Genomic DNA, 18,782 nt, shown 5'->3' on the forward strand with positions numbered 1-18,782 from the left:
GCCAGGATTGTTACCAGCTCTGCAGCTGTGACAGTGGCCACCTGAGTATGTTTTTTTTTGGTTTTTTTTTTTATAAACTTGTTTTTACTTTTGCTGTGAACTTTCAAGCCAAATTATCACAAAGACACATGGACCACCTCCCACTAATCTTTGGAACTCCTGCTAAAAGGGATGACCTACCAGAGGCTGGGTAAAAATCTTACACAGGGACATTGCTGACAGTTTATTACTCCCAGTAACACTGAACAATGAAGATTTTGCTTCTTGAACTCTTTTGGCTGTATTTTATGGATTTTTGTCTGCTGAATAATGAAAATCGCCTTAAGGTTTTCCTATCACGTACCATTTTTTAGCTATCACCTATTTCTGTGATTTCCTGTAATATTTTAAGTCTACTTCACACATGCAAAACCATGAAGTGCAGCATGTCATTGAAAATTCACTTTCGGTTTTGTAAACATGGTGAAAGGTTTCACCAGGACATTGCAACCATGAAAAAGCGATATCAGAACAAATGGAATGCATCAATGCTGGCCAACTATTGTTGGACACTGACATGAGAGGCATCAGATGCTGAGTACAAGCAAAAATCAACAGCAAAACATTTTTAGGTCAGTTGAACTAACGCAATGTTTCAGCGTCATTATGCAATTAAACAGGCTAAATTCAATAAAAGTTAATTTAATATTTTTCCAACTTCCTATGTGATGCAACAAATCTGAAATTATCTTTGCGTTCAGCTTGAAGTTGTCTATCGTAATCTCCTTTTTTTTTATAAACGAAGCAAATCTTTTGGAAAAAAATGTTGAGCAGTATAATCAGAAATCATACAGAAACATCCATAATGCAGTTGACCTGAGCCAAAGCCAGAAAGGAAATGCATATGAGGAATGGAATCTTTGCTTGGAACCTATTTGCTTGAACGTTCTCTAACCATTATTTTGTAAAGGTATCAAAGCGATGCAGAATATTAGTTAATACTTTTGAAACGAGGTATCTTCCAGTTAAAGTCAAAGAGTTGCTGTTGGAAAAAGCTGTCCAAGCCAGTGATATCCATTGCATTTAACTCAGGGTGGTTTCTTTTCTCACCTCACTCAGTATATCCCCAGCTTTCTTTGCTTGCTCCACATCCAGACTTCTATCAGCCTCCCATCCTACTCCTCTCATCCAGTTCAGATCTGCTCTGTACTTACTCTGCAGTTTTTAAAAAAAAAAATAAAAATCATCCTGAGATTTTGTTAATGCAATAAAGACATGACATTGTTTAAATTGTGTAAAATACAAGACAACATGTTCAAACTATTGCAAGGCTTCTCCCTTACATTACTGAATTCTTTCTCAAAAAGATTTATTCTCCATGTTTGTACCTCCTGATATCAGACTGCCACCTACAGCCTGTTACTTTGTCTGGTTTTTAAATCAGGGCTGAGTTAACAGATCCTGACAATGATAAAGGCAGTGCAAGTGCTCTCAGCAACTTTACAATTGCTAGGTTTCCAATTCTTAATTGCTTTCCTCTGACCCTTGTTGGCAAGTGGACGTGCTGTAGACTAAAGCAGCCACAGACAGCAGCTTGTCAACACTCAATGTTCTTCATGTGTAAATTTGAACAGGCATTGCAATGTTGCAACAATTGCAAGATTGTCCACCTTCAGAGAGACAGGAGGGAAACTGATTTATCAGAATAAATACCACTGAACTAAATACGGAAGATCACATTTTGAAATAATAATCATAAATTGAAATCATTCAATTTCCAGACAAAAATTCTTCAAATAGCCAAAGAAAATTTCAATGCAAATAAATAATTTGTATAGGCTTTTGTGCAATGTTATCGAAAACAATCATTTGTCCCTTCTTTAGGAGCAGGTAAAATTTTCCACCATTGAGGCCCCACCTCACTCTGTAGACCATAGGCTTTCTTTGCCCATTTCAGCTTCATGTCTTCAGGTAATAGTGTGTAGTCATGTAACCTCCTTCGATACTCCAAGTTACTGGCCAAAGCCTGGGCTTTCTTGGCATGCGTCAGATTCACCATGTCCAGCGGCAGGTGGAACTTATCGCTCATCTCCAGAAAATTCTTCTTGTACTCTATCTATTTCACAATGAACAAAATCAAAAATCTCCATTAAAAGAGCAAGAATGAAGGCACTGTGTGGCAAAATAGTCTGAAATTTAAAGGATGCCTGTTCAGGTGTATTAGTCAGCTTGCAGTGGGCCAATGACGCTTTGTCAGGGAATGCAAGAGATGTGAGGATAAGGGAATAATTTGCTAGTCAGTGGCCAGTGTATGCAAAGATATTCAATCAGGTTTATAACCAGCACATACAAAAGTAGAATGAATTTCTGCAGCTTAACAATTGTGGAGTAAAGTATTAACATTTAAGTGCATTCTTTTCAAGGTTAAAAATTAAAAATGGATTACCAACCAATGTAACAAAAATATTTAATCATACAGCAAACTTTACTTATATGTATCGTTTTTTTAAGATATATATTTTTTATTTTTTTATTATACTAATAGTATTAATTCTTCACTCTTTATCGTGGGGGTGGGGAGGGGGGGTTTAGGGGTTAAAAATAGTTTTTTTTTTAGTCTTAGTTTTTAGTTGTTAGGGGGAGATGCCGAGATTGGTATTGTATTAACTATGTTACTTTGTACTTGTATTACTTTATTTTGTATTTTTTCTGTACGTGAATTACTTACTTTCTTCATATGTTAAAATTAATAAATAAAGTTTCGAAAAAAAAATACAGCAAACTTTACTTCAATCTATCATATAAACAATTGTAGATCATCAGCTTGATGCATTGTCAGTTTGAAGGAAAATTCAGCCTTCCGATAACTGATGTGTTAATCCATTATGATTTTAAATTGCATATTGAACTGAGATAAATAATGGGATTTTGATTTTTCTTATCTAATGTACCTCACTGCTCATCTTGGAAACACGCAGAGAATGCAGAGTCTTCGAATCATACACTTTGCTTCTCATTGCTTTGCCCTTGCTTTTCTCGTATGCTTCTTTGTATTTTATCTTTCAAACAACAGGGGGAAAAAAAATTAAATTAAGCATGTAGCAGTTGCCTGGTGATAAAGAGTTGAAATAAATGATTTAAACACTTTCTCAATCTTGTGGGGCTGGAAATGACTGCCTTCATCTGGTATCTAAATAGAAGACACATGAACAAGGCAACAGCCAATTTATTTAAATCATTTTAAAAGAGCGGGGAGGGAAATGTCAGCTGATAAACATGACTGCTACTATCACAGTCATTTCTGGGCGACAAAGTTACTTCTGCCACCCAATCGTCTACTATGTGCAAACTGGTTGGTCAAAACAGCTTGCAAAATTTGCAAGGGTATATCTGAAAATGAACAGGATGAAGCAAAACATGCCGAGGCCCCTTTGCAAGGGTTTAAGATAGTGGGGGTGTGAGGAGGTGTTGGGTTAGGGAAATGAACACTGATCCAAAAAAAATATTTAAATATCAACAGGAGTGATAAAAGCCTTAGAAAAGAGAGAGTCCAACATCAAGAAAGAGAGAGAGGAGCTGTCACTTAAGGAAACGATTCCAGACACTATGGCCCAGATTGAAGGTGCAGGACCAAAGGTGATGAGGTGAAACATGTGAATTGGGACATCGTAGAGTTGGCATCAAGCTATAGAGATGGGAAGAGTCAGGCCTTGGCAGAAATCAGAGATTAATGTCAGCCATTGGAGGACTGAGGTTCAATGCAAGTCAGCACAGTCCTTGAGAGTTGGGGAGGGGGTACAAATAGCCAACTGGAATGAACATGTTTTTGGAGCTTGAAGGTGGAAGACTTGCATGACAACACTGGAACATAGACATTCCTCCATTTACAAAAGGGGGAAACTCCTGGCCAGTCAGAGATTGGCAAGCAATTTGTGATAGCAAAATACATAAATTGAACTCTCACATCCTCAATGTGTCAATATTGTTGCAGCAAAAATATTTATAAATTGAGGAATTATAGTGGGCAAACCAAAATTCAAGTGAGGCTTTCAGCAGCAGGATGGCCAAGGTTCAGATGGAAATGAGATGTGACACATTGTACCATGCTGCAGCCAACCAGATACTTGGAAAAAGAGAAACAATTACAATAGTATACATAATTGAATAAAAAAGAGACAATAACTACAAAAAATAGATAATAAATATTCACAGTTATCCTATACAAAAAAAAATCAACTTTGCAAGAAGGCCTTTTGTGATGTCGAAGCAATCCCCGATTAGTGCAACAAAATTGGGGGGGGGCGGGTTCAGGAGCCCGACTGCTGTTAGAAAATAATTTTTCTTGAAACCTAGATGTGCTAGCCTTCAGGCTTCTGTACCTTCTGCCCAAAAGTAGCAGAGAGAAGAGATTGTGACTAAGGAGGTGGGGGTCCTTTTTCAAGTTGTCTGCCATCTTGAGGCAACGCCTCACAAAATGTATTTAATGGATGCAAGGTCAGAGCCTGTGATAGGCCTGGCTATGTTTGCTACATCTTGGAGCCTTCTGCATCCTGGCCATTCGAATGACCAAACCAGGCTGTGATGCAACCAGTCAGGCTGATTTGGTGAGCAAGGTGATACAGGTGTACAGGTGGCAGCACGGAGCCAGACAGAAACCCTGAGTAATAAACCCCTCAAACTTGGTGCACAACTCCAGCAGATCCTGGTTCCTTGACTCCACTTACTTAATCTCAATTCACATCCCTTTGATATCTTTGCCAAAAATTAAATTTGTTGACTGTCTATATGATCACCATTCACCATCTTTTGGGCAGCTAATTCCAGGTTTCGAATACTTTTTTGTGTCCCAATGTGCTCCCTAATTTCCCTCCCAAATGGATAGGTTTTCAGAACATAACAAAAAGGAGAAGAGTAGGTCATTTGGCCCATCAAGCCTGCTCTGCATTCAATGGCTGATCCGATAACAGGCATCTCAATTTACCTGACTTTTCCCATTTCTCTTAATTCCCCTACTATGTAGAAATCTATCCAACCTTGTCTTAGATATACAGTACAGGTACTTAGTGAAATCTGAACTCCTTTATCCAGTTATCACCGTTTGTTGGTCTGACTCCTTCCCCAGTCTGTATTCTGAGATTTCCTGTTTTTTTTAATTATTCTTTGCTCATTTCTTAAACTTCGGCAATAAATCTTTATCTCCTATGAAGACAAAGACCAGCTGAGTTCCTCCAGCATTTTACTATCACAGCATCTGCAGCATGTTTCACTCCCCTATAAGATAGTCCAGCAGGAAATGGACTTTTCTCTGTATCTGTCCAGTAGTGGAGTTTTAAAATTTTACAGCATGAAATCAGGTTCTTCAGCCCAACTTGTCCATACCAAATGGTTGCCTGTTTAAGCCGGTCCCATTTGCCTGAGTTTGGCCCATATCCCTCTCATCTTTCCTCATTGTGCACCTCAATAAATGTCTTTTAAAAATTGTATATGTGACCTTCACAATTTTAAACATTTCAATTAGGTCAGTGGTTTTCAAACTGCCCTCCTAAACTTACATTCCACCTTAAGCAATCCCTATGTCATAAGTGCTCTGTGATTAGTAAGGGATTGCTTAAGGTGGTATGTGAGTGGGATGAAAAAGGTTTGAAAACCTCCATTTTAATTGTACTTAATTGACTCATTATGTGCACGGTTTCTTAACTCCAAAGGAAATGGGCCAATGACAATTTTTCTCAAGCAAAATATTTAGGTACATTTGGGTCTAGAGCAGTGGTTCTCAACCTTCCCTTCCCAGTCACATATCACCTTAAACAATCACAGAGCACTTATGGCATAGGGATTGCTGAAGGTAAATGTGAGTTTAGGGAGGCAGTTTGAAAACCACTGAGTTAGGTCAAACCCAACCTTTTGAACTCATTCAGAAATCACAATCATTTTATCTTTCAAGTCAAAGATGTTATCACTGTTTTGAGCATTATATTAGCATTAGCTGTGTGACTTTATCTGGATCAGTGTACCAGCTTTTGTCCAAGGATGTTGACAACTTTTTCACAAAACTATGGATGCGTTTCATTTAAACAAGTTGTCCCAGAAACATGATTCCACATTCAAATCACCAAAACCACAAGACATTTTACCAGATTCAGTAATTAATTTTCAACATTCAACATCAATTGATTTACTCCAACTACAGCAGATGTTCTCAACCTTTTTTCCTCCAGTCACATCCCATTCTATGTCAATGGTAATCCATGGTTAGTAAGGGATTACTTAAATAAGTGGGGGGAAAAGGTTGAGAACCACAGTAATAGTTAGCAGGAGGATAGAAAGGAACCAACAGCACCTCAAAATAAAAGCTTTGAACCTAAGTTGTAGTGAAAACTGTAAAGAGGGAGCTCAGTAACTTACATCACTCGCCAAGTCTCCAGAGGTTTTAGCAGCTAAAAGAGCTATCGAATCCAGATTCACTTGAAATCCTTTGTCCTTGTACTTCTCCCAGAGCTTTTTGTATTTGACCTGAGAGCAGAGAGTTGGCTCAAATTATGTTTGCGCATGTGACAATATTTAATTGGCATACGTCAAAAATAATCAAGCCTCTAAACTGCAGAACAAGAGTGATGGAATAGTTCTAACCAGTTCAGCTCTTTCACATGGCCAGTTTTGGTTAAGATGGACCAAACGGCTGTCTGTGCTCTAAGAACCCATGCACTAAAATGCGGTTTCCTCTGGCTGGTAGAATCTAGGGTTGTGGACGTAGGGTCTAAATAAGCAGATGGCCATTTGGGATTGAAATAAAGAGAATGTTTTATTTTAAACAGAAAATTTGTGAATATGATGCAGAAGGATATGGATGAGTAGTCGCTGAATAAATTCAAGGCTTTCTAGAAGCAGAAACAGTTTGCCCTTACTTTTTTTTTTAATACTTTATAAATTTTAAACCACAATATAATTAATTTACTCTCAATTGTAAACATTTTTTTTAAATTATTACAATGTGGTAATATATTCCCATCCCCATTAACCCACCCCTAAAAAAGAAAAAAATGGAAGAAGAGAAAAAAGCAGGAGAATGCCAAGCAATAAAACATTCATACAGAAAAATCTATTTGGAGGTTGCCAAGAAGTGAGGTCTTCAGAAAATCAATCATACATGCAGACCAACATTTTGTAAATATGGGCTCCATATTTTCCAAAAGATATGATATTTATCTCACCATCTTTCCATGCCTAAATCTATTTCTGACTTGCTATACATTTCCTAGCAACTGCTAAAGCAGTTAACACAGATTCAATTTGATAAATATTTAAATACAATGTTGGCTCTATAACCTTAGTATTACTCAGTAAAAGTAACATCGGGTCCTGTGGGAATTTGACCCCAGCAATTCGTCCCAAACACAAAAGACCTACTCCAAACCAAAATTGTCTAACTTTAGGACATTGCCAAGTTGTATGAAAAAAAGGTTCCAACCTCAGATCTACATCTAAAACATAAATTTGATGCAGCAGGAATTAATCTCACAGTTTCCTTTCACTAATTTTGTCACAGTTATTCTATCCTTTTACTAACATTTCCACTCTTCATACATTCTACCAGAAAGTTAAAAAAAATCCCACAATGCTGGAGAAACTCAGCAGATCAAACTGTGTACTTTGTATAGCAAAGATAAAGATAGATAGCCAATGTATTGGGCTTGAGCCCTTCAAGATTTGATACCTTGCTGTTGGGCTCAAGCCCAAATGTACCCTGTCTGACCTGCCAGCATTGTGTTTTAACTTTAACTAGGATGTCTACAGACTTGTTTTACTTCTACAGAATATATCACTTTGTAGATTTCTATTTCATAGTATGGTTATTTAAATCATAAATAAATTTATGAATCAGAAAAACTTTTTTATATATATTTTAAAAAAATCAATGTTCTAAAGGATTTGTATTTTTCATTGCAGAAAATATATAATTTAGAATCTCAAAGCTTGGAATGTTGTTAAGGCAACTCTGTGAACAGCCTTCGACTTAAGTAAACATGGGAAAAGAGTGGTTAAGTGATCTGCAATAATACGGAGCATCAGGCAAGGATTGGCAAATGTTAAGCCAAACACCAATCAGCTGGAGTATCTCAACAGGTCAAGTGGGAGAAAATGAATGGTCAGCGTTTTGAGCCGGAAGAGATTTGGCTCAAAATGTCGACTGTTCTTTTTCTCCCACTGAACCTGTTCAACCAGTAGGTTGTGTTGGGTAACTTTTAAGGTGCTCTTTCTGTGGGATAACACTGCCATCATCTGACTTTCTTTGAGAAGTACAGTTCTCTACACTAAATTAGAGCAACGGTTATTAAAAAGGAGGAAATCTGAGATGCTGAAAATCTGAAATAAAAATAGAAGATCCTGGAATTACTTGATTACAGGCAGCATCAACGTTATAGAAATCGCTAACCTGTTAAGAGCTTCCAGCACTTTCTATTATTATTTTACGTTAGACAGTAGTGGCTCAGTTTATCAGAGAAAGCTTCCCCCATTTTTACTTGTTTGAGAACTTTGCCAAAGTGCATCTATTGTTCATGAAACAAGTATCAATTGTGCACTTAGATTCTGTGAACTCCATGGTTTAATTATAATGTAGATGATTTCATTAATGTACAAATTGGAGACAGGCTCCCCAACTCTCCAGAAACTTTCAAAGTTCCAAGTGTCATAAAAAGGAACACTGAAGTCTTGTTCGGGAGCCAAATTTAAATCGTCTTCCATACGTTGGACCACACAGCAATGATGGGACATCACTAATTCCAAAGCAGCACCTGCCAGCTTCAGTGTATGTCACAGGGAGACACAGCATAAAAAGGATCTTTGGACTGCCAAGTCCACAATGACAAGCACTATCCTAACTCCCCCCCCCCCACTCCATTTTCCCAATATTACCATTAACACAATAGGGATAGTTAACCTACCAACCCATATATTTGGGGCATGAGAGGGAAATAGAGCACAGGAGTTAGCGTAGCGCAAAACCATTACAGTGCCAGCAACTGAGACCGCTGTTTGAATTCCATGCTGTCCGTAAGAAGTTTGCACATTCTCTGTGTGGGGTTCCTCCCACCATTCAAAAATGGGTGGTAGGTCAATTGGGTGGCAAGTGCTTGTGGGCCAAAAGGGCCTGCTTCCGTGCTGCATGTCTAAATTTAAAATGAAAAACTTAAATCATGGTCTCTAGACTTGAGGCTCTACCAGCTGTGCCATGCATCAGCACAGTCTGGACTTCTGCACCACCACAGGACAGAATTACAAGATGCACTGGAGGTTAGACGTCAGCACGCCTGCTCAACCTCCGGACTCTACACCAGCACAGAGGCAACTTCTAATCATTCTGAGCAGAGCAGCTGGACCCACTCGAGACACAGATGACTGCAGATGCTGAAGTCTTGAGGTAAAAACAAGCCGTCAGAGGAACTCAGTGGGTCGAGCAGCATTAATGGAGTTTAAAAGAGTTGCCGATGTTTCAGTTTGAGATGGGAAATACTTGACTGGCCCTCAGCTTCCACCAGACATAGATAGTATACGTGCAGAGTCTCCACTGAACTGGAGTTGCTGGCCCTCATTAAGTGATGACTGAAGGCAAGTGATTCAGTTCCCTCTTTTATTTTAAATGATATTATTTCAATTCCATGCATTTGGAGAGCTTGTTTAATATCTTTTGTCATTATTTAAGTTTGAACTGTTTCTAAGTGTCTCTGATTATTGACAGAATATAGAGACACCTTTTTCTTTTCTTCTTTTCTTTGGCTTGGCTTCGCGGACGAAGATTTATGGAGGGGTAATGTCCATACACTGAGCAAAGCTACAGGCACTCTTTAGGTTGTGGAAAATTGTAAGGAAGTGAGTGGTAATTACAGTGGCCCTCAGGTTCTACTCACCTGCTTTCCACCCCAATTTGGATAACTGCAAATTTAAGTTGTGGACATTCGAAAGACACACACAAAATAAAGTCAAACTGAGACAGGAGGGTTTATAGTAAAAACACAATGCTAGAGAAACTCAGCAGGTCAAACAGTGTACTTCATTTTGCAAAGATAAAGATACTCAACCACTCATCCCTCCCTTACCCACTATTACCTCCTGCCTTTGGGACTGTGCTTCTCTCCTTGCCCCTCCCCACACTATTTTGTTTGGGTGTCTGTCTACATTTTGTCATACCTTAATGAAGGGCTCAAGCCAAAACAATTGGTTATATATCTTTATATTTGCCCTATAAAGTTTGACCTGCTGACTTTCTTCAGCATTAAGTTTTTACTTCAACCACAGTGCCTGCAGACCTCCGTGTTTACAAGGGATTTATTCATACAGATTTGGCTCCATTCAGTCATACCAGACCAACATTAATGAGATAGGAGCTGTGATGTGTGGTGACCTACAGTGTGCACTAACCAGAGAGCTTGGGCCCCAGTCTGGATGTGTCCCTCCCCCAGTCAATGTCAGAGAATCAATCTGATGTATTTTCCTGCCAGGCATTGCTCCTGTTACTTCCCTCTTCCTCCCAGTTTTTCAGCTGGTCCATTGCTCCTCTCTCTTTCGGTTGCTCGAGGACAATGGATGCTACAGGTAGTCGAGCCTCAGTGTAATTGCCTGCTGCTCCTGGGGTGTCAAACACAGAGTCATGTGCACAGGCTTGAGGTAGCCCTTCTGCTGAGCTTCCTGCCACTAAACCCACTTCAGTTCCTTCCTAATCATCTGAATTCTAATTAGATCAACATGGGCATTACAAATATATCAACCTTTTTTTTTAAATTAGAAATTAACAAGTATTTCTTTGGCTTGGCTTGGCTTCGTGGACGAAGATTTATGGAGGGGTAAGGTCCACGTCAGCTGCAGGCTCGTTTGTGGCTGACAAGTCCGATGCGGGACAGGCAGACACGGTTGCAGCGGTTGCAGGGGAAAATTGGTGGGTTGGGGTTGTGTTTTTCCTCCTTTGTCTTTTGTCAGTGAGGTGGGCTCTACGGTCTTCTTCAAAGGAGAAGAACTGTGAGGCGCCAAGATGCATGGTTTGAGGTGATATCAGCCCACTGGTGGTGGTCAATGTGGCAGGCACCAAGAGATTTCTTTAGGCAGTCCTTGTACCTCTTCTTTGGTGCACCTCTGTCTCGGTGGCCATATAACGCGATATTAATTAACAAGTATACTTGTACAGTAAAACCCCCAGTGTCTGGCACCAATGGGGATTGATAAATGCCGGATAAGTGAATTTGCCTGGTTGCTTGAAATTGCGTGCTGTATGGATTGGCAAACTGGCCGCTAGGGGGCACCAATTTTAAACTTTCATTTTATATTTAAATATTTTTTTTCTCTCTGTGATTTCTTTTGCCAGTCGCTTGGGTCTGCTGGTCACTTGAATTCCAGATAATGAGGATTTATCTGTACAAGTTTTGACTATGTTAATAAAACACAAATTCAAAAAAGATTTGTCACACTGATCAATTAATGATTAAATTAATGATGTAAAGTTCGGATGTAGGATAAGATGTCAATACTGGGTTTTGGTACTCACATTACTGTAAAGATCAGCATTGACCTTGGCCTGAACTAACTGAGGCACTTCAAGAGGTAAGGTGTACTGGTTTTTGGTCTTTTCGTACTGCGCTCGATAATTTAACTGTAAAGAACAGAACAGAAGCAAGAAGTAAAACTCAAGAATCTGTAGACACAATGCCGGAGAAACTCAGCTGGTAAAACAATATCCTTTACGCCTGGTGGCTTTTCTGATGAAGGGCTCAAGCCCGAAACATCAGTGATGTATCTTTATCTTTGCTATATCCCGCATCGGACTTGTCAGCCGCAAACCACCCTGCAGCTGACGTGGACATTACCCCTCCATAAATCTTCGTCCGCAAAGCCAAGCCAAAGATAAAGGACGCTGTTTGATCTGCTGAGTTTCTCCAGCGTCGTGTTTTCACTTTTTTTTTTAAAAAAAAAACAGAAGCAAGGCACGTCAGGCTCAAATTCAACGTTTCTACCTAACTGACACAGTTCGCACAAACTGTCTCTTCGTGGATTTTTTTTTTGTGCTGAGAATCATAGGAAAAGATGGAACAATAAACATCCCACACTTACCATCATTCCCACAGCGCCCCTGGAACAATATTCCCTTGTACCAACAATTTTAATAACAACTGTTTTATCTTAGTAGTTAACACTGGTGTTTCAAATAATCCATGATAAGCTGATATTCAAGTATTAATGCAGCTAACTTACATTACTTAACTGCTGTGCATTAGTCCTTGCTCGAACTATCTCAGGAGTGTCTGTTACTGATGGGTAATTCAGCTTCTCCACACGCTGCCTGTAGTACATCTAGAACCAAAGAGTACAAAGAGTTAGAAAAACAGCAAGAAGACTCTTGCAGCTGATAAATTCTTTTAAAAGTTGAGGAATATTTAGAATGATAAACATACTCTTTAACCAGAACCCCTATTACTTTGAAATAACAAATGCTTAAATTCTGAACTATACAACATAGAAAGAAGACATTTTCCAATTAGCCAGTGGAAATACTATCCATTTATTCCCAAGTCCCTATTCATTACATTTATCGGTTTCAAAAAACTAGTCCATTTCTCTAAACTGTGATTAGGAAATTAATTTCCTCAGTTTTCTGGTCCTTTCATTTATGTTCTCTCAATACAAAGGTAGTACGGTTTGCACAATACTTTCACAGAGCTCCCGGGTTCAAATCCAGTGCTGTCTCAAAGGGAGTTTGTACGTTCTCCCTGTGTCTGTGTGGGATTCCTCCAGGTGCTCTGGTTTCCTCCCACCATTCAAAATGTACTGGGAGTTGTAGGTCGATTAGGTGTAATTGACATGGACCAAAAGGACCTGTTACTGGGCTGTATGTCTAAACTTAAATTTTAAAATTTAAATTTTTAATACTACCTAATCTTATCATTCTCCTCTCTTTAATTGTTGACTCACTGACCAGTGGCAAAATATTATCCGATTTGTTCAGTCTATGATTTCCTCTTAACCTTCCTAATCTAAGTCAAAATGTAATTCCTCTCATCTCTCGTCTTTAATGAAAAACCTCTCGTGTCTGTTCTCATATTCTCTTCAGGACTCCACCTCGCACCTGCGCTATGACTTTAACAATCTCCAAAAGCAAGGTAGCCAAGGCTACATTCTTTGATGCCAACAGTAATTTAACAAACTATTTTTGTTAATTTAACATTCTCTCTTGGTTTCAATGTTATGACAACTAATATATAGTGTTTTATTACACAATTTTGATACATGACATTTATGCAGCTTTATCAAGGGTTGTAACCTTTGCTAATGGATCACGTCAGCATTCTGAAAAATGTTTAAGCCATATATTGCTTATTCTTGATTTTAAAACTTTCCATCTTTTTGAACAAGTCGCTGATAAATATTTGGCAAGAAATTTGGCTGGGCTGCAATCAAACCTAAAGCTAATTCTGCAGTCTGTTTCAAAGTTAGAATTTTCCATTCAGCCAAAAGTACATGATATTGCAGCAGTGCCTTACATATTGAATTAATCCCATTCCTGTTAATAATCTCCGATTCCTGCATTTCTCTGGCTTTGTCATTCTTACCTATCAATATTGATCTCTAAACAGGGAGCATCCTAATTGGAAATATTTAATGGAATGTTTTCTATGTAACACATAGGTAAAAAGAAGAAAAAAAACTATCCCCTAAGTTTACTTCTTTACAAAAATGGGAATTTCTTGTCTCCATCTAGAGTAAAAGAAAACGGACAAGATGAGACAAAGGTAAGTTTGCCATGCTGTAAAACTCTGACCAAATCTCAATGAAAGAAAGAACAGTTATATATTGCATGCTTCACATCTTCCAGTCAGTTAAAGATAACCAACGAGATAACACTGGACAGCGAATAATTTTCTTCCTGAATTTATGAATTTTGGGCAGCTGATCATGAAAATCACCTTAAAGTTTTCTGATCATACACCATCTTTTTAGGTATCACCTATTTTTGTCATTTTTTTTCAATTTCCTGTCATTTTTTAAGTCTTCTACAAGCATACAAGCATGTCATTGAAGATTAATTTTCTACATTCGCACTTGGACTTCTTGGCGCAGTCAGGGACAAACATGGTGAAAGGTTTCACTAGGACATTGCGACCATGTAACGGTATCAGAGCAACTGGAATCCATCAATGCTGGACAGCTATTGTTGGGCACTGACTCGAGAATCAGTGGTAAATCAGCTGGTAAAACAATATCCTTTACGCCTGGTGGCTTTTCTGATGAAGGGCTCAAGCCCTTTAAATACAAACGAAAATCAGCGGCAAAACATTTTTAGGTCAGTTGAACTAACATAATATGTCAGCATCAATATGCGACTAAACTTGCTAAAAATCAATAAAATTTAATGTTTCTCCATTTCCTACATGGTACAGCAAATCTGAAATTAGCTTTGTGTTCAGTTAAAGTTGTCTCCAATTTTGTTCAGGAGGCAAACCTTATGAAAAAAATCTGATGTCCAATGTAATCTGCCCTCATAATAAATATGTTTAGACATAAATGATGACCATAATACTGGACCACCCACCCTGGTTTTTGACTTGATCCAAAAGAGAGGATTAATATTCCATCTAATGAATGTTACATTATATCCATTCTGCTGCTGTTTACTGCAATTTCAAATTTCAATGTTCATATTCATTGTTAGAGTCCATACATCTCATCACATACATCTCTGAAATTCTCCTGCCTGCGGGCCAGTACGCAATATTTTACCATTTTTTACCATTTTTCCAGGGTGGTCACAGTTTCAATCCACAGTGAATAACTCATTTCAACTGGTGTCTTTAACAGAGTCTGAAATCTCATTTCCAGTCCATTACTAAACAAACCTTAACACCAAACCATATGAGGAAATATTGTATTTGACATGATCAGATGTTTGGCCGAATAGGTGAACCTTAAGAAACATATTGAAGCCGAAGAGAGAGTGGAGGATCTGAAGGCCAATAAGGGAATTCTTGATGGCAGTTAAATGTATGCATGACAGAAGGGAACAATTAAAATTGGGAATGTTTAAATAACCAGAGCCAAAATATCAGAGAACAGTTGTAGGGCTGAAGAAGATTGCAGAGAAAGATTTATTATCGTGTAATTCCCATTATGATTGAAATAATCTGATAAAATTGACTCTGATCTTACATCTGTAGACATCTGGAAGATCAGAGAAGGTCGGTTGGAACCTTGCCCAATCAAGAACCAACATCTTAGGAAAGTGGCTCAGAGTGGAGAAAACTACAATCACTGAAGCATCTGCAGAATCTTACGTCTTTTAATGGGACTAGTTTCTTCAGTGTCTCATACGAAGGCGTGACATCAGCTGGATAAAAGCAAAGCATTTTGTCCCCTTCCAAGTCACCTTTGTACTTCCTCTGGAAAAAAAAATCCTGTCAGAATTTTGTATTAAATGTTATTTTTCCAAAAGGACTGCATTTACTGGTATGACAAAATTTTCAAAGTTAGACACAAATCTATATTTTGAATCAGTCATAGACAATTCTTTGAAACATTAGGTTGTGCTAAGTGTATTGATCTTAGCCAAGAAAGTGCATTCTGATTTTGCATGCCCGGAAGCAACACATTTAGTAGGAGGTTAGCGCAAGGCTATTACTGAGGCAACAATTGGGGTTCAAATCTGGCAATGTCTGTAAGGACATTCTCCCCATGTCGTCATGGATGTCCTCCAGGTGCTCTGGTTTCCTCCCACCCTTCAAAACAGAATTGTAGGTTAATTGGGATATTCAGGCTGGAAGGACTGTATGTCTAAATTTAAGTAACTTGATGGTCGCTAAATACTGTAATTAAGGTAACTCAAAAATCAACACATTATCAGTTGCTCACAATTTTTTGATTTATAAATTACCATTTAATAATAATGACCAACAGGCAAATATTGTTGTCAATGTGAAGTAGCAATGGCCTCAAGGAAAGCTGCTCAGAAAGATTTTTTTTACTGTATTTTTAAACATTTTACAGAGGAGCATGAATCTTTATTATTGACATGTCTTGCTGACAAGTTTACCCTGTTATATTGTCTTGCTGTCAGGCATCAGATCAACGGGATCCCTAGCACCAAACAGCTATGATGCAATCTCGATAATAGACCGGCCAATCCCATTAAATAACTCTCACTGACAGCAAATCAGAAAGGAAAAGTCAGAATGTTTTTAATGAACTACAGAAGAAACTAAATAATATAAATGTGCCAAGTCATTTTGTTTCAAAATACACTATAATCTTAATATTTAGCAAATTAAATTACAATCCAACACACATAAAACTGTTTTTATCTTAACTATCAGTGAGTTTGATTCAGTCATTATGTCATTTAAATCTTGATTGACCCTTAAACAACAAAACATAACACTTAGAACATTTTGCAGTATGATAGAGAATAAACGATAAAGTCCTGTTAAGATTTTTAAGTTCACAAGTGATTTTGATTAATTATATTGGAGAAGGCAGCAAATGCAATGAAAACAAAGCAAGCGTTAGAGTTTATTTCTTGTGCAATACAATTGAAAAATATAGGGGTTGAACCAAATTGGTGACACACCCTTCTCAGTTCACATCTAGAGTGCTCTATTCGCTACACTATAAAAAATGATGTTGAGGCAATTGAGAACAGGCAGAGAAGATTTACAAGCTTTACACTAGAAATGGTGAGGAACATGTATTGATAATGGATTAATGACCAAGTTTCTTTTTGCTTGAGAAACAAGGATGGGAGGTGAACAAAGTTAATTAGAATTATGGAGGCTTTGACAGAGGATGCAGATCAGTTTAATGGCCGATGTCTGAAGCAGAGTCTCGAGTTTTGTCTTTTGCAGAATTTTATCTTAGCATAATTCATAGCTGAGAAGACAGGCACATGGCCCGCCACTGGCCAGTGCAGAAAACTGCCCAGAGATGGTTCTCCCTATAGATTTTTCTCTCCCCAATTCTAGAATGATTCTTCTCAACCCAAAGGGCACCAAAGTGGGATAGCACAGTTGACTCCTCGGATCACACTGGCCCTAAACTTCATGGAAATTGGTTTCAACCCAGCACTTATTCTGGTGCAAGTGAAAATCTGTGTGAACGCAAGGGCAATGAACATTTAGCATCATTTATTCATTAATTGATGGACATACAAACTGGCAAGAATCTTAGGGAAACAATCTTACTGGCACATCATTTGCAGCCATCATGATTATTGTTTCATTTTGTGCAACTATAATTGAGGAGAAAATTGAAGTAGAAAAAATTAATTGTACAAATGACAAGTGTATAGTTAACAAAAGTGAAAAACTGATTAAAAGTATAAACATTCAAACATGAAATAAAATAAGAGATGGTATCATGTATTGCCAGTAGATGATAGGTTTGACATTTATGTCAAGCTTGAGAAATGTTATGAGAAAACTATATATAGTTAAACTTCATATGTTGACAGGATAAACCAACTTGAAGAAATTAGTAAGCCAAATGACTAGCAAAGGTGAATTAATATCAGCAGAGATGGCTATTACTCCTACATGCTGCCATGGCCTCTGTCTCAAAGGTATGTGTTGATTTTTTTGTTTTTTTTTTGTTTTATAAATCACACAGCTTCAAGTCAGTTTTGCTAATAATATCATCATTGCTCACTTTTGAAACTTTCATCTAGTGTCAGAGAAATGGACCAAAACCAAATAAATCTAATATTTTAGTATATCAAACGCCTACCATTTTGGTTTGGCCTTTAAAATGAATAAATATTGGCTTTGAAACATTCTCACTGAATAAATTCCTTGAGGCCACATTTATAGCTTTAAACACATTTCCCGGGGACCATCCAGTCTCTCTGCTCATGGTAATTTGGAGAGCATGCTATTTGATATGAAAGGGAGCAAATATACCAAGTAGAATAGCCTAGAATTTGGTCAGTGCCTACATGAGAGTGAAAATATTTCTTTACTTGAAACTAGGAAATTTGCCAGGGCTTTAATGTCACTGAATTAATCTCTCCCAAGGTAAGGAGCTCCTTCAAATAGTCTGCAAGTGAGCAGATTCTGCTTAGTCTGGGGGTGGTGAACCAGGTAGTGTGGGGTGAGAAGGGACATGGTCAAAGAGGGATTGAGTTTGTCTGAGTTGTGATACAGGAGTCAGGGATTACATCCAGGTGAGAGTTGAGTGTTATAGAATAGTCATGTCTGTTAAGCCTCTCGATTGATGGATGGGGAAGGAGTACAGGAAGGGCAGACATGATTCCGAGATTGGGAATATAGAGGTCGTAACCAATGGTAGGGGGTGTGGAAGAGAAGGAATACATAGCCTGATTCTAGGTGGCACAGCCAGAGGTGATGGAGGGAAGTATTTTCACAAAATTTGAAAACCACCTGGACTATCTTTGAACTGCCAAAGCTCAGTAAACTATGGACCAACTGCAGGTAACTAGGATTAGTATAGATGGATACAGGGTGGCCAACGTGGACACAGAGGGACGTAGAGTCTGGTTTTGTTATCTGATTGAGTGTAGCGTAGTATGTTGGTTTAAGATCACAAGATGTAAATGTGTTCCAACGTCAAAAATTAAAAGGGTAATATAAAACAGGCTTTTCAGCCCAAGTAGGCTTTAATCAAGGTCACCCTCAATCCTCCCCATTCGTTTAACCCCATCATCAAATCATTCTATTTCAATAACCCTCATGTGCCTATCTAATATCTTCTGAAATTTCTACTTAATTTGTGACATGAACATCCAGTCTTATCACTCTCTAGGAAAAGATGTTACT

The 18,782-nt window shown here is 38.2% G+C and overlaps 1 protein-coding gene across 13 annotated transcripts in view; it reads right to left on the reverse strand.

Annotated features, from left to right (window-relative positions):
• nrap (nebulin-related anchoring protein) overlaps positions 1–18,782 on the reverse strand; it is a 108,945-nt gene that overhangs the window by 47,323 nt on the left and 42,840 nt on the right. For 12 of the 13 annotated variants that reach the window (XM_069899961.1, XM_069899958.1, XM_069899964.1 and 9 more), the window contains 7 exons: positions 15,294–15,398; positions 12,220–12,318; positions 11,516–11,620; positions 6,385–6,492; positions 2,931–3,038; positions 1,898–2,095; positions 1,090–1,194 (listed from right to left, as the gene is read on the reverse strand). In XM_069899961.1, coding sequence (XP_069756062.1) covers positions 1,090–1,194; positions 1,898–2,095; positions 2,931–3,038; positions 6,385–6,492; positions 11,516–11,620; positions 12,220–12,318; positions 15,294–15,398 — 828 coding nt within the window. The remainder of the gene's footprint in view (positions 1–1,089; positions 1,195–1,897; positions 2,096–2,930; positions 3,039–6,384; positions 6,493–11,515; positions 11,621–12,219; positions 12,319–15,293; positions 15,399–18,782) is intronic. The other variant, XM_069899965.1, reaches the window with a different exon arrangement.

This window comes from Narcine bancroftii, chromosome 10 (genome assembly GCF_036971445.1).
Source record: "Narcine bancroftii isolate sNarBan1 chromosome 10, sNarBan1.hap1, whole genome shotgun sequence".
Classification (NCBI taxonomy): domain Eukaryota; kingdom Metazoa; phylum Chordata; class Chondrichthyes; order Torpediniformes; family Narcinidae; genus Narcine; species Narcine bancroftii.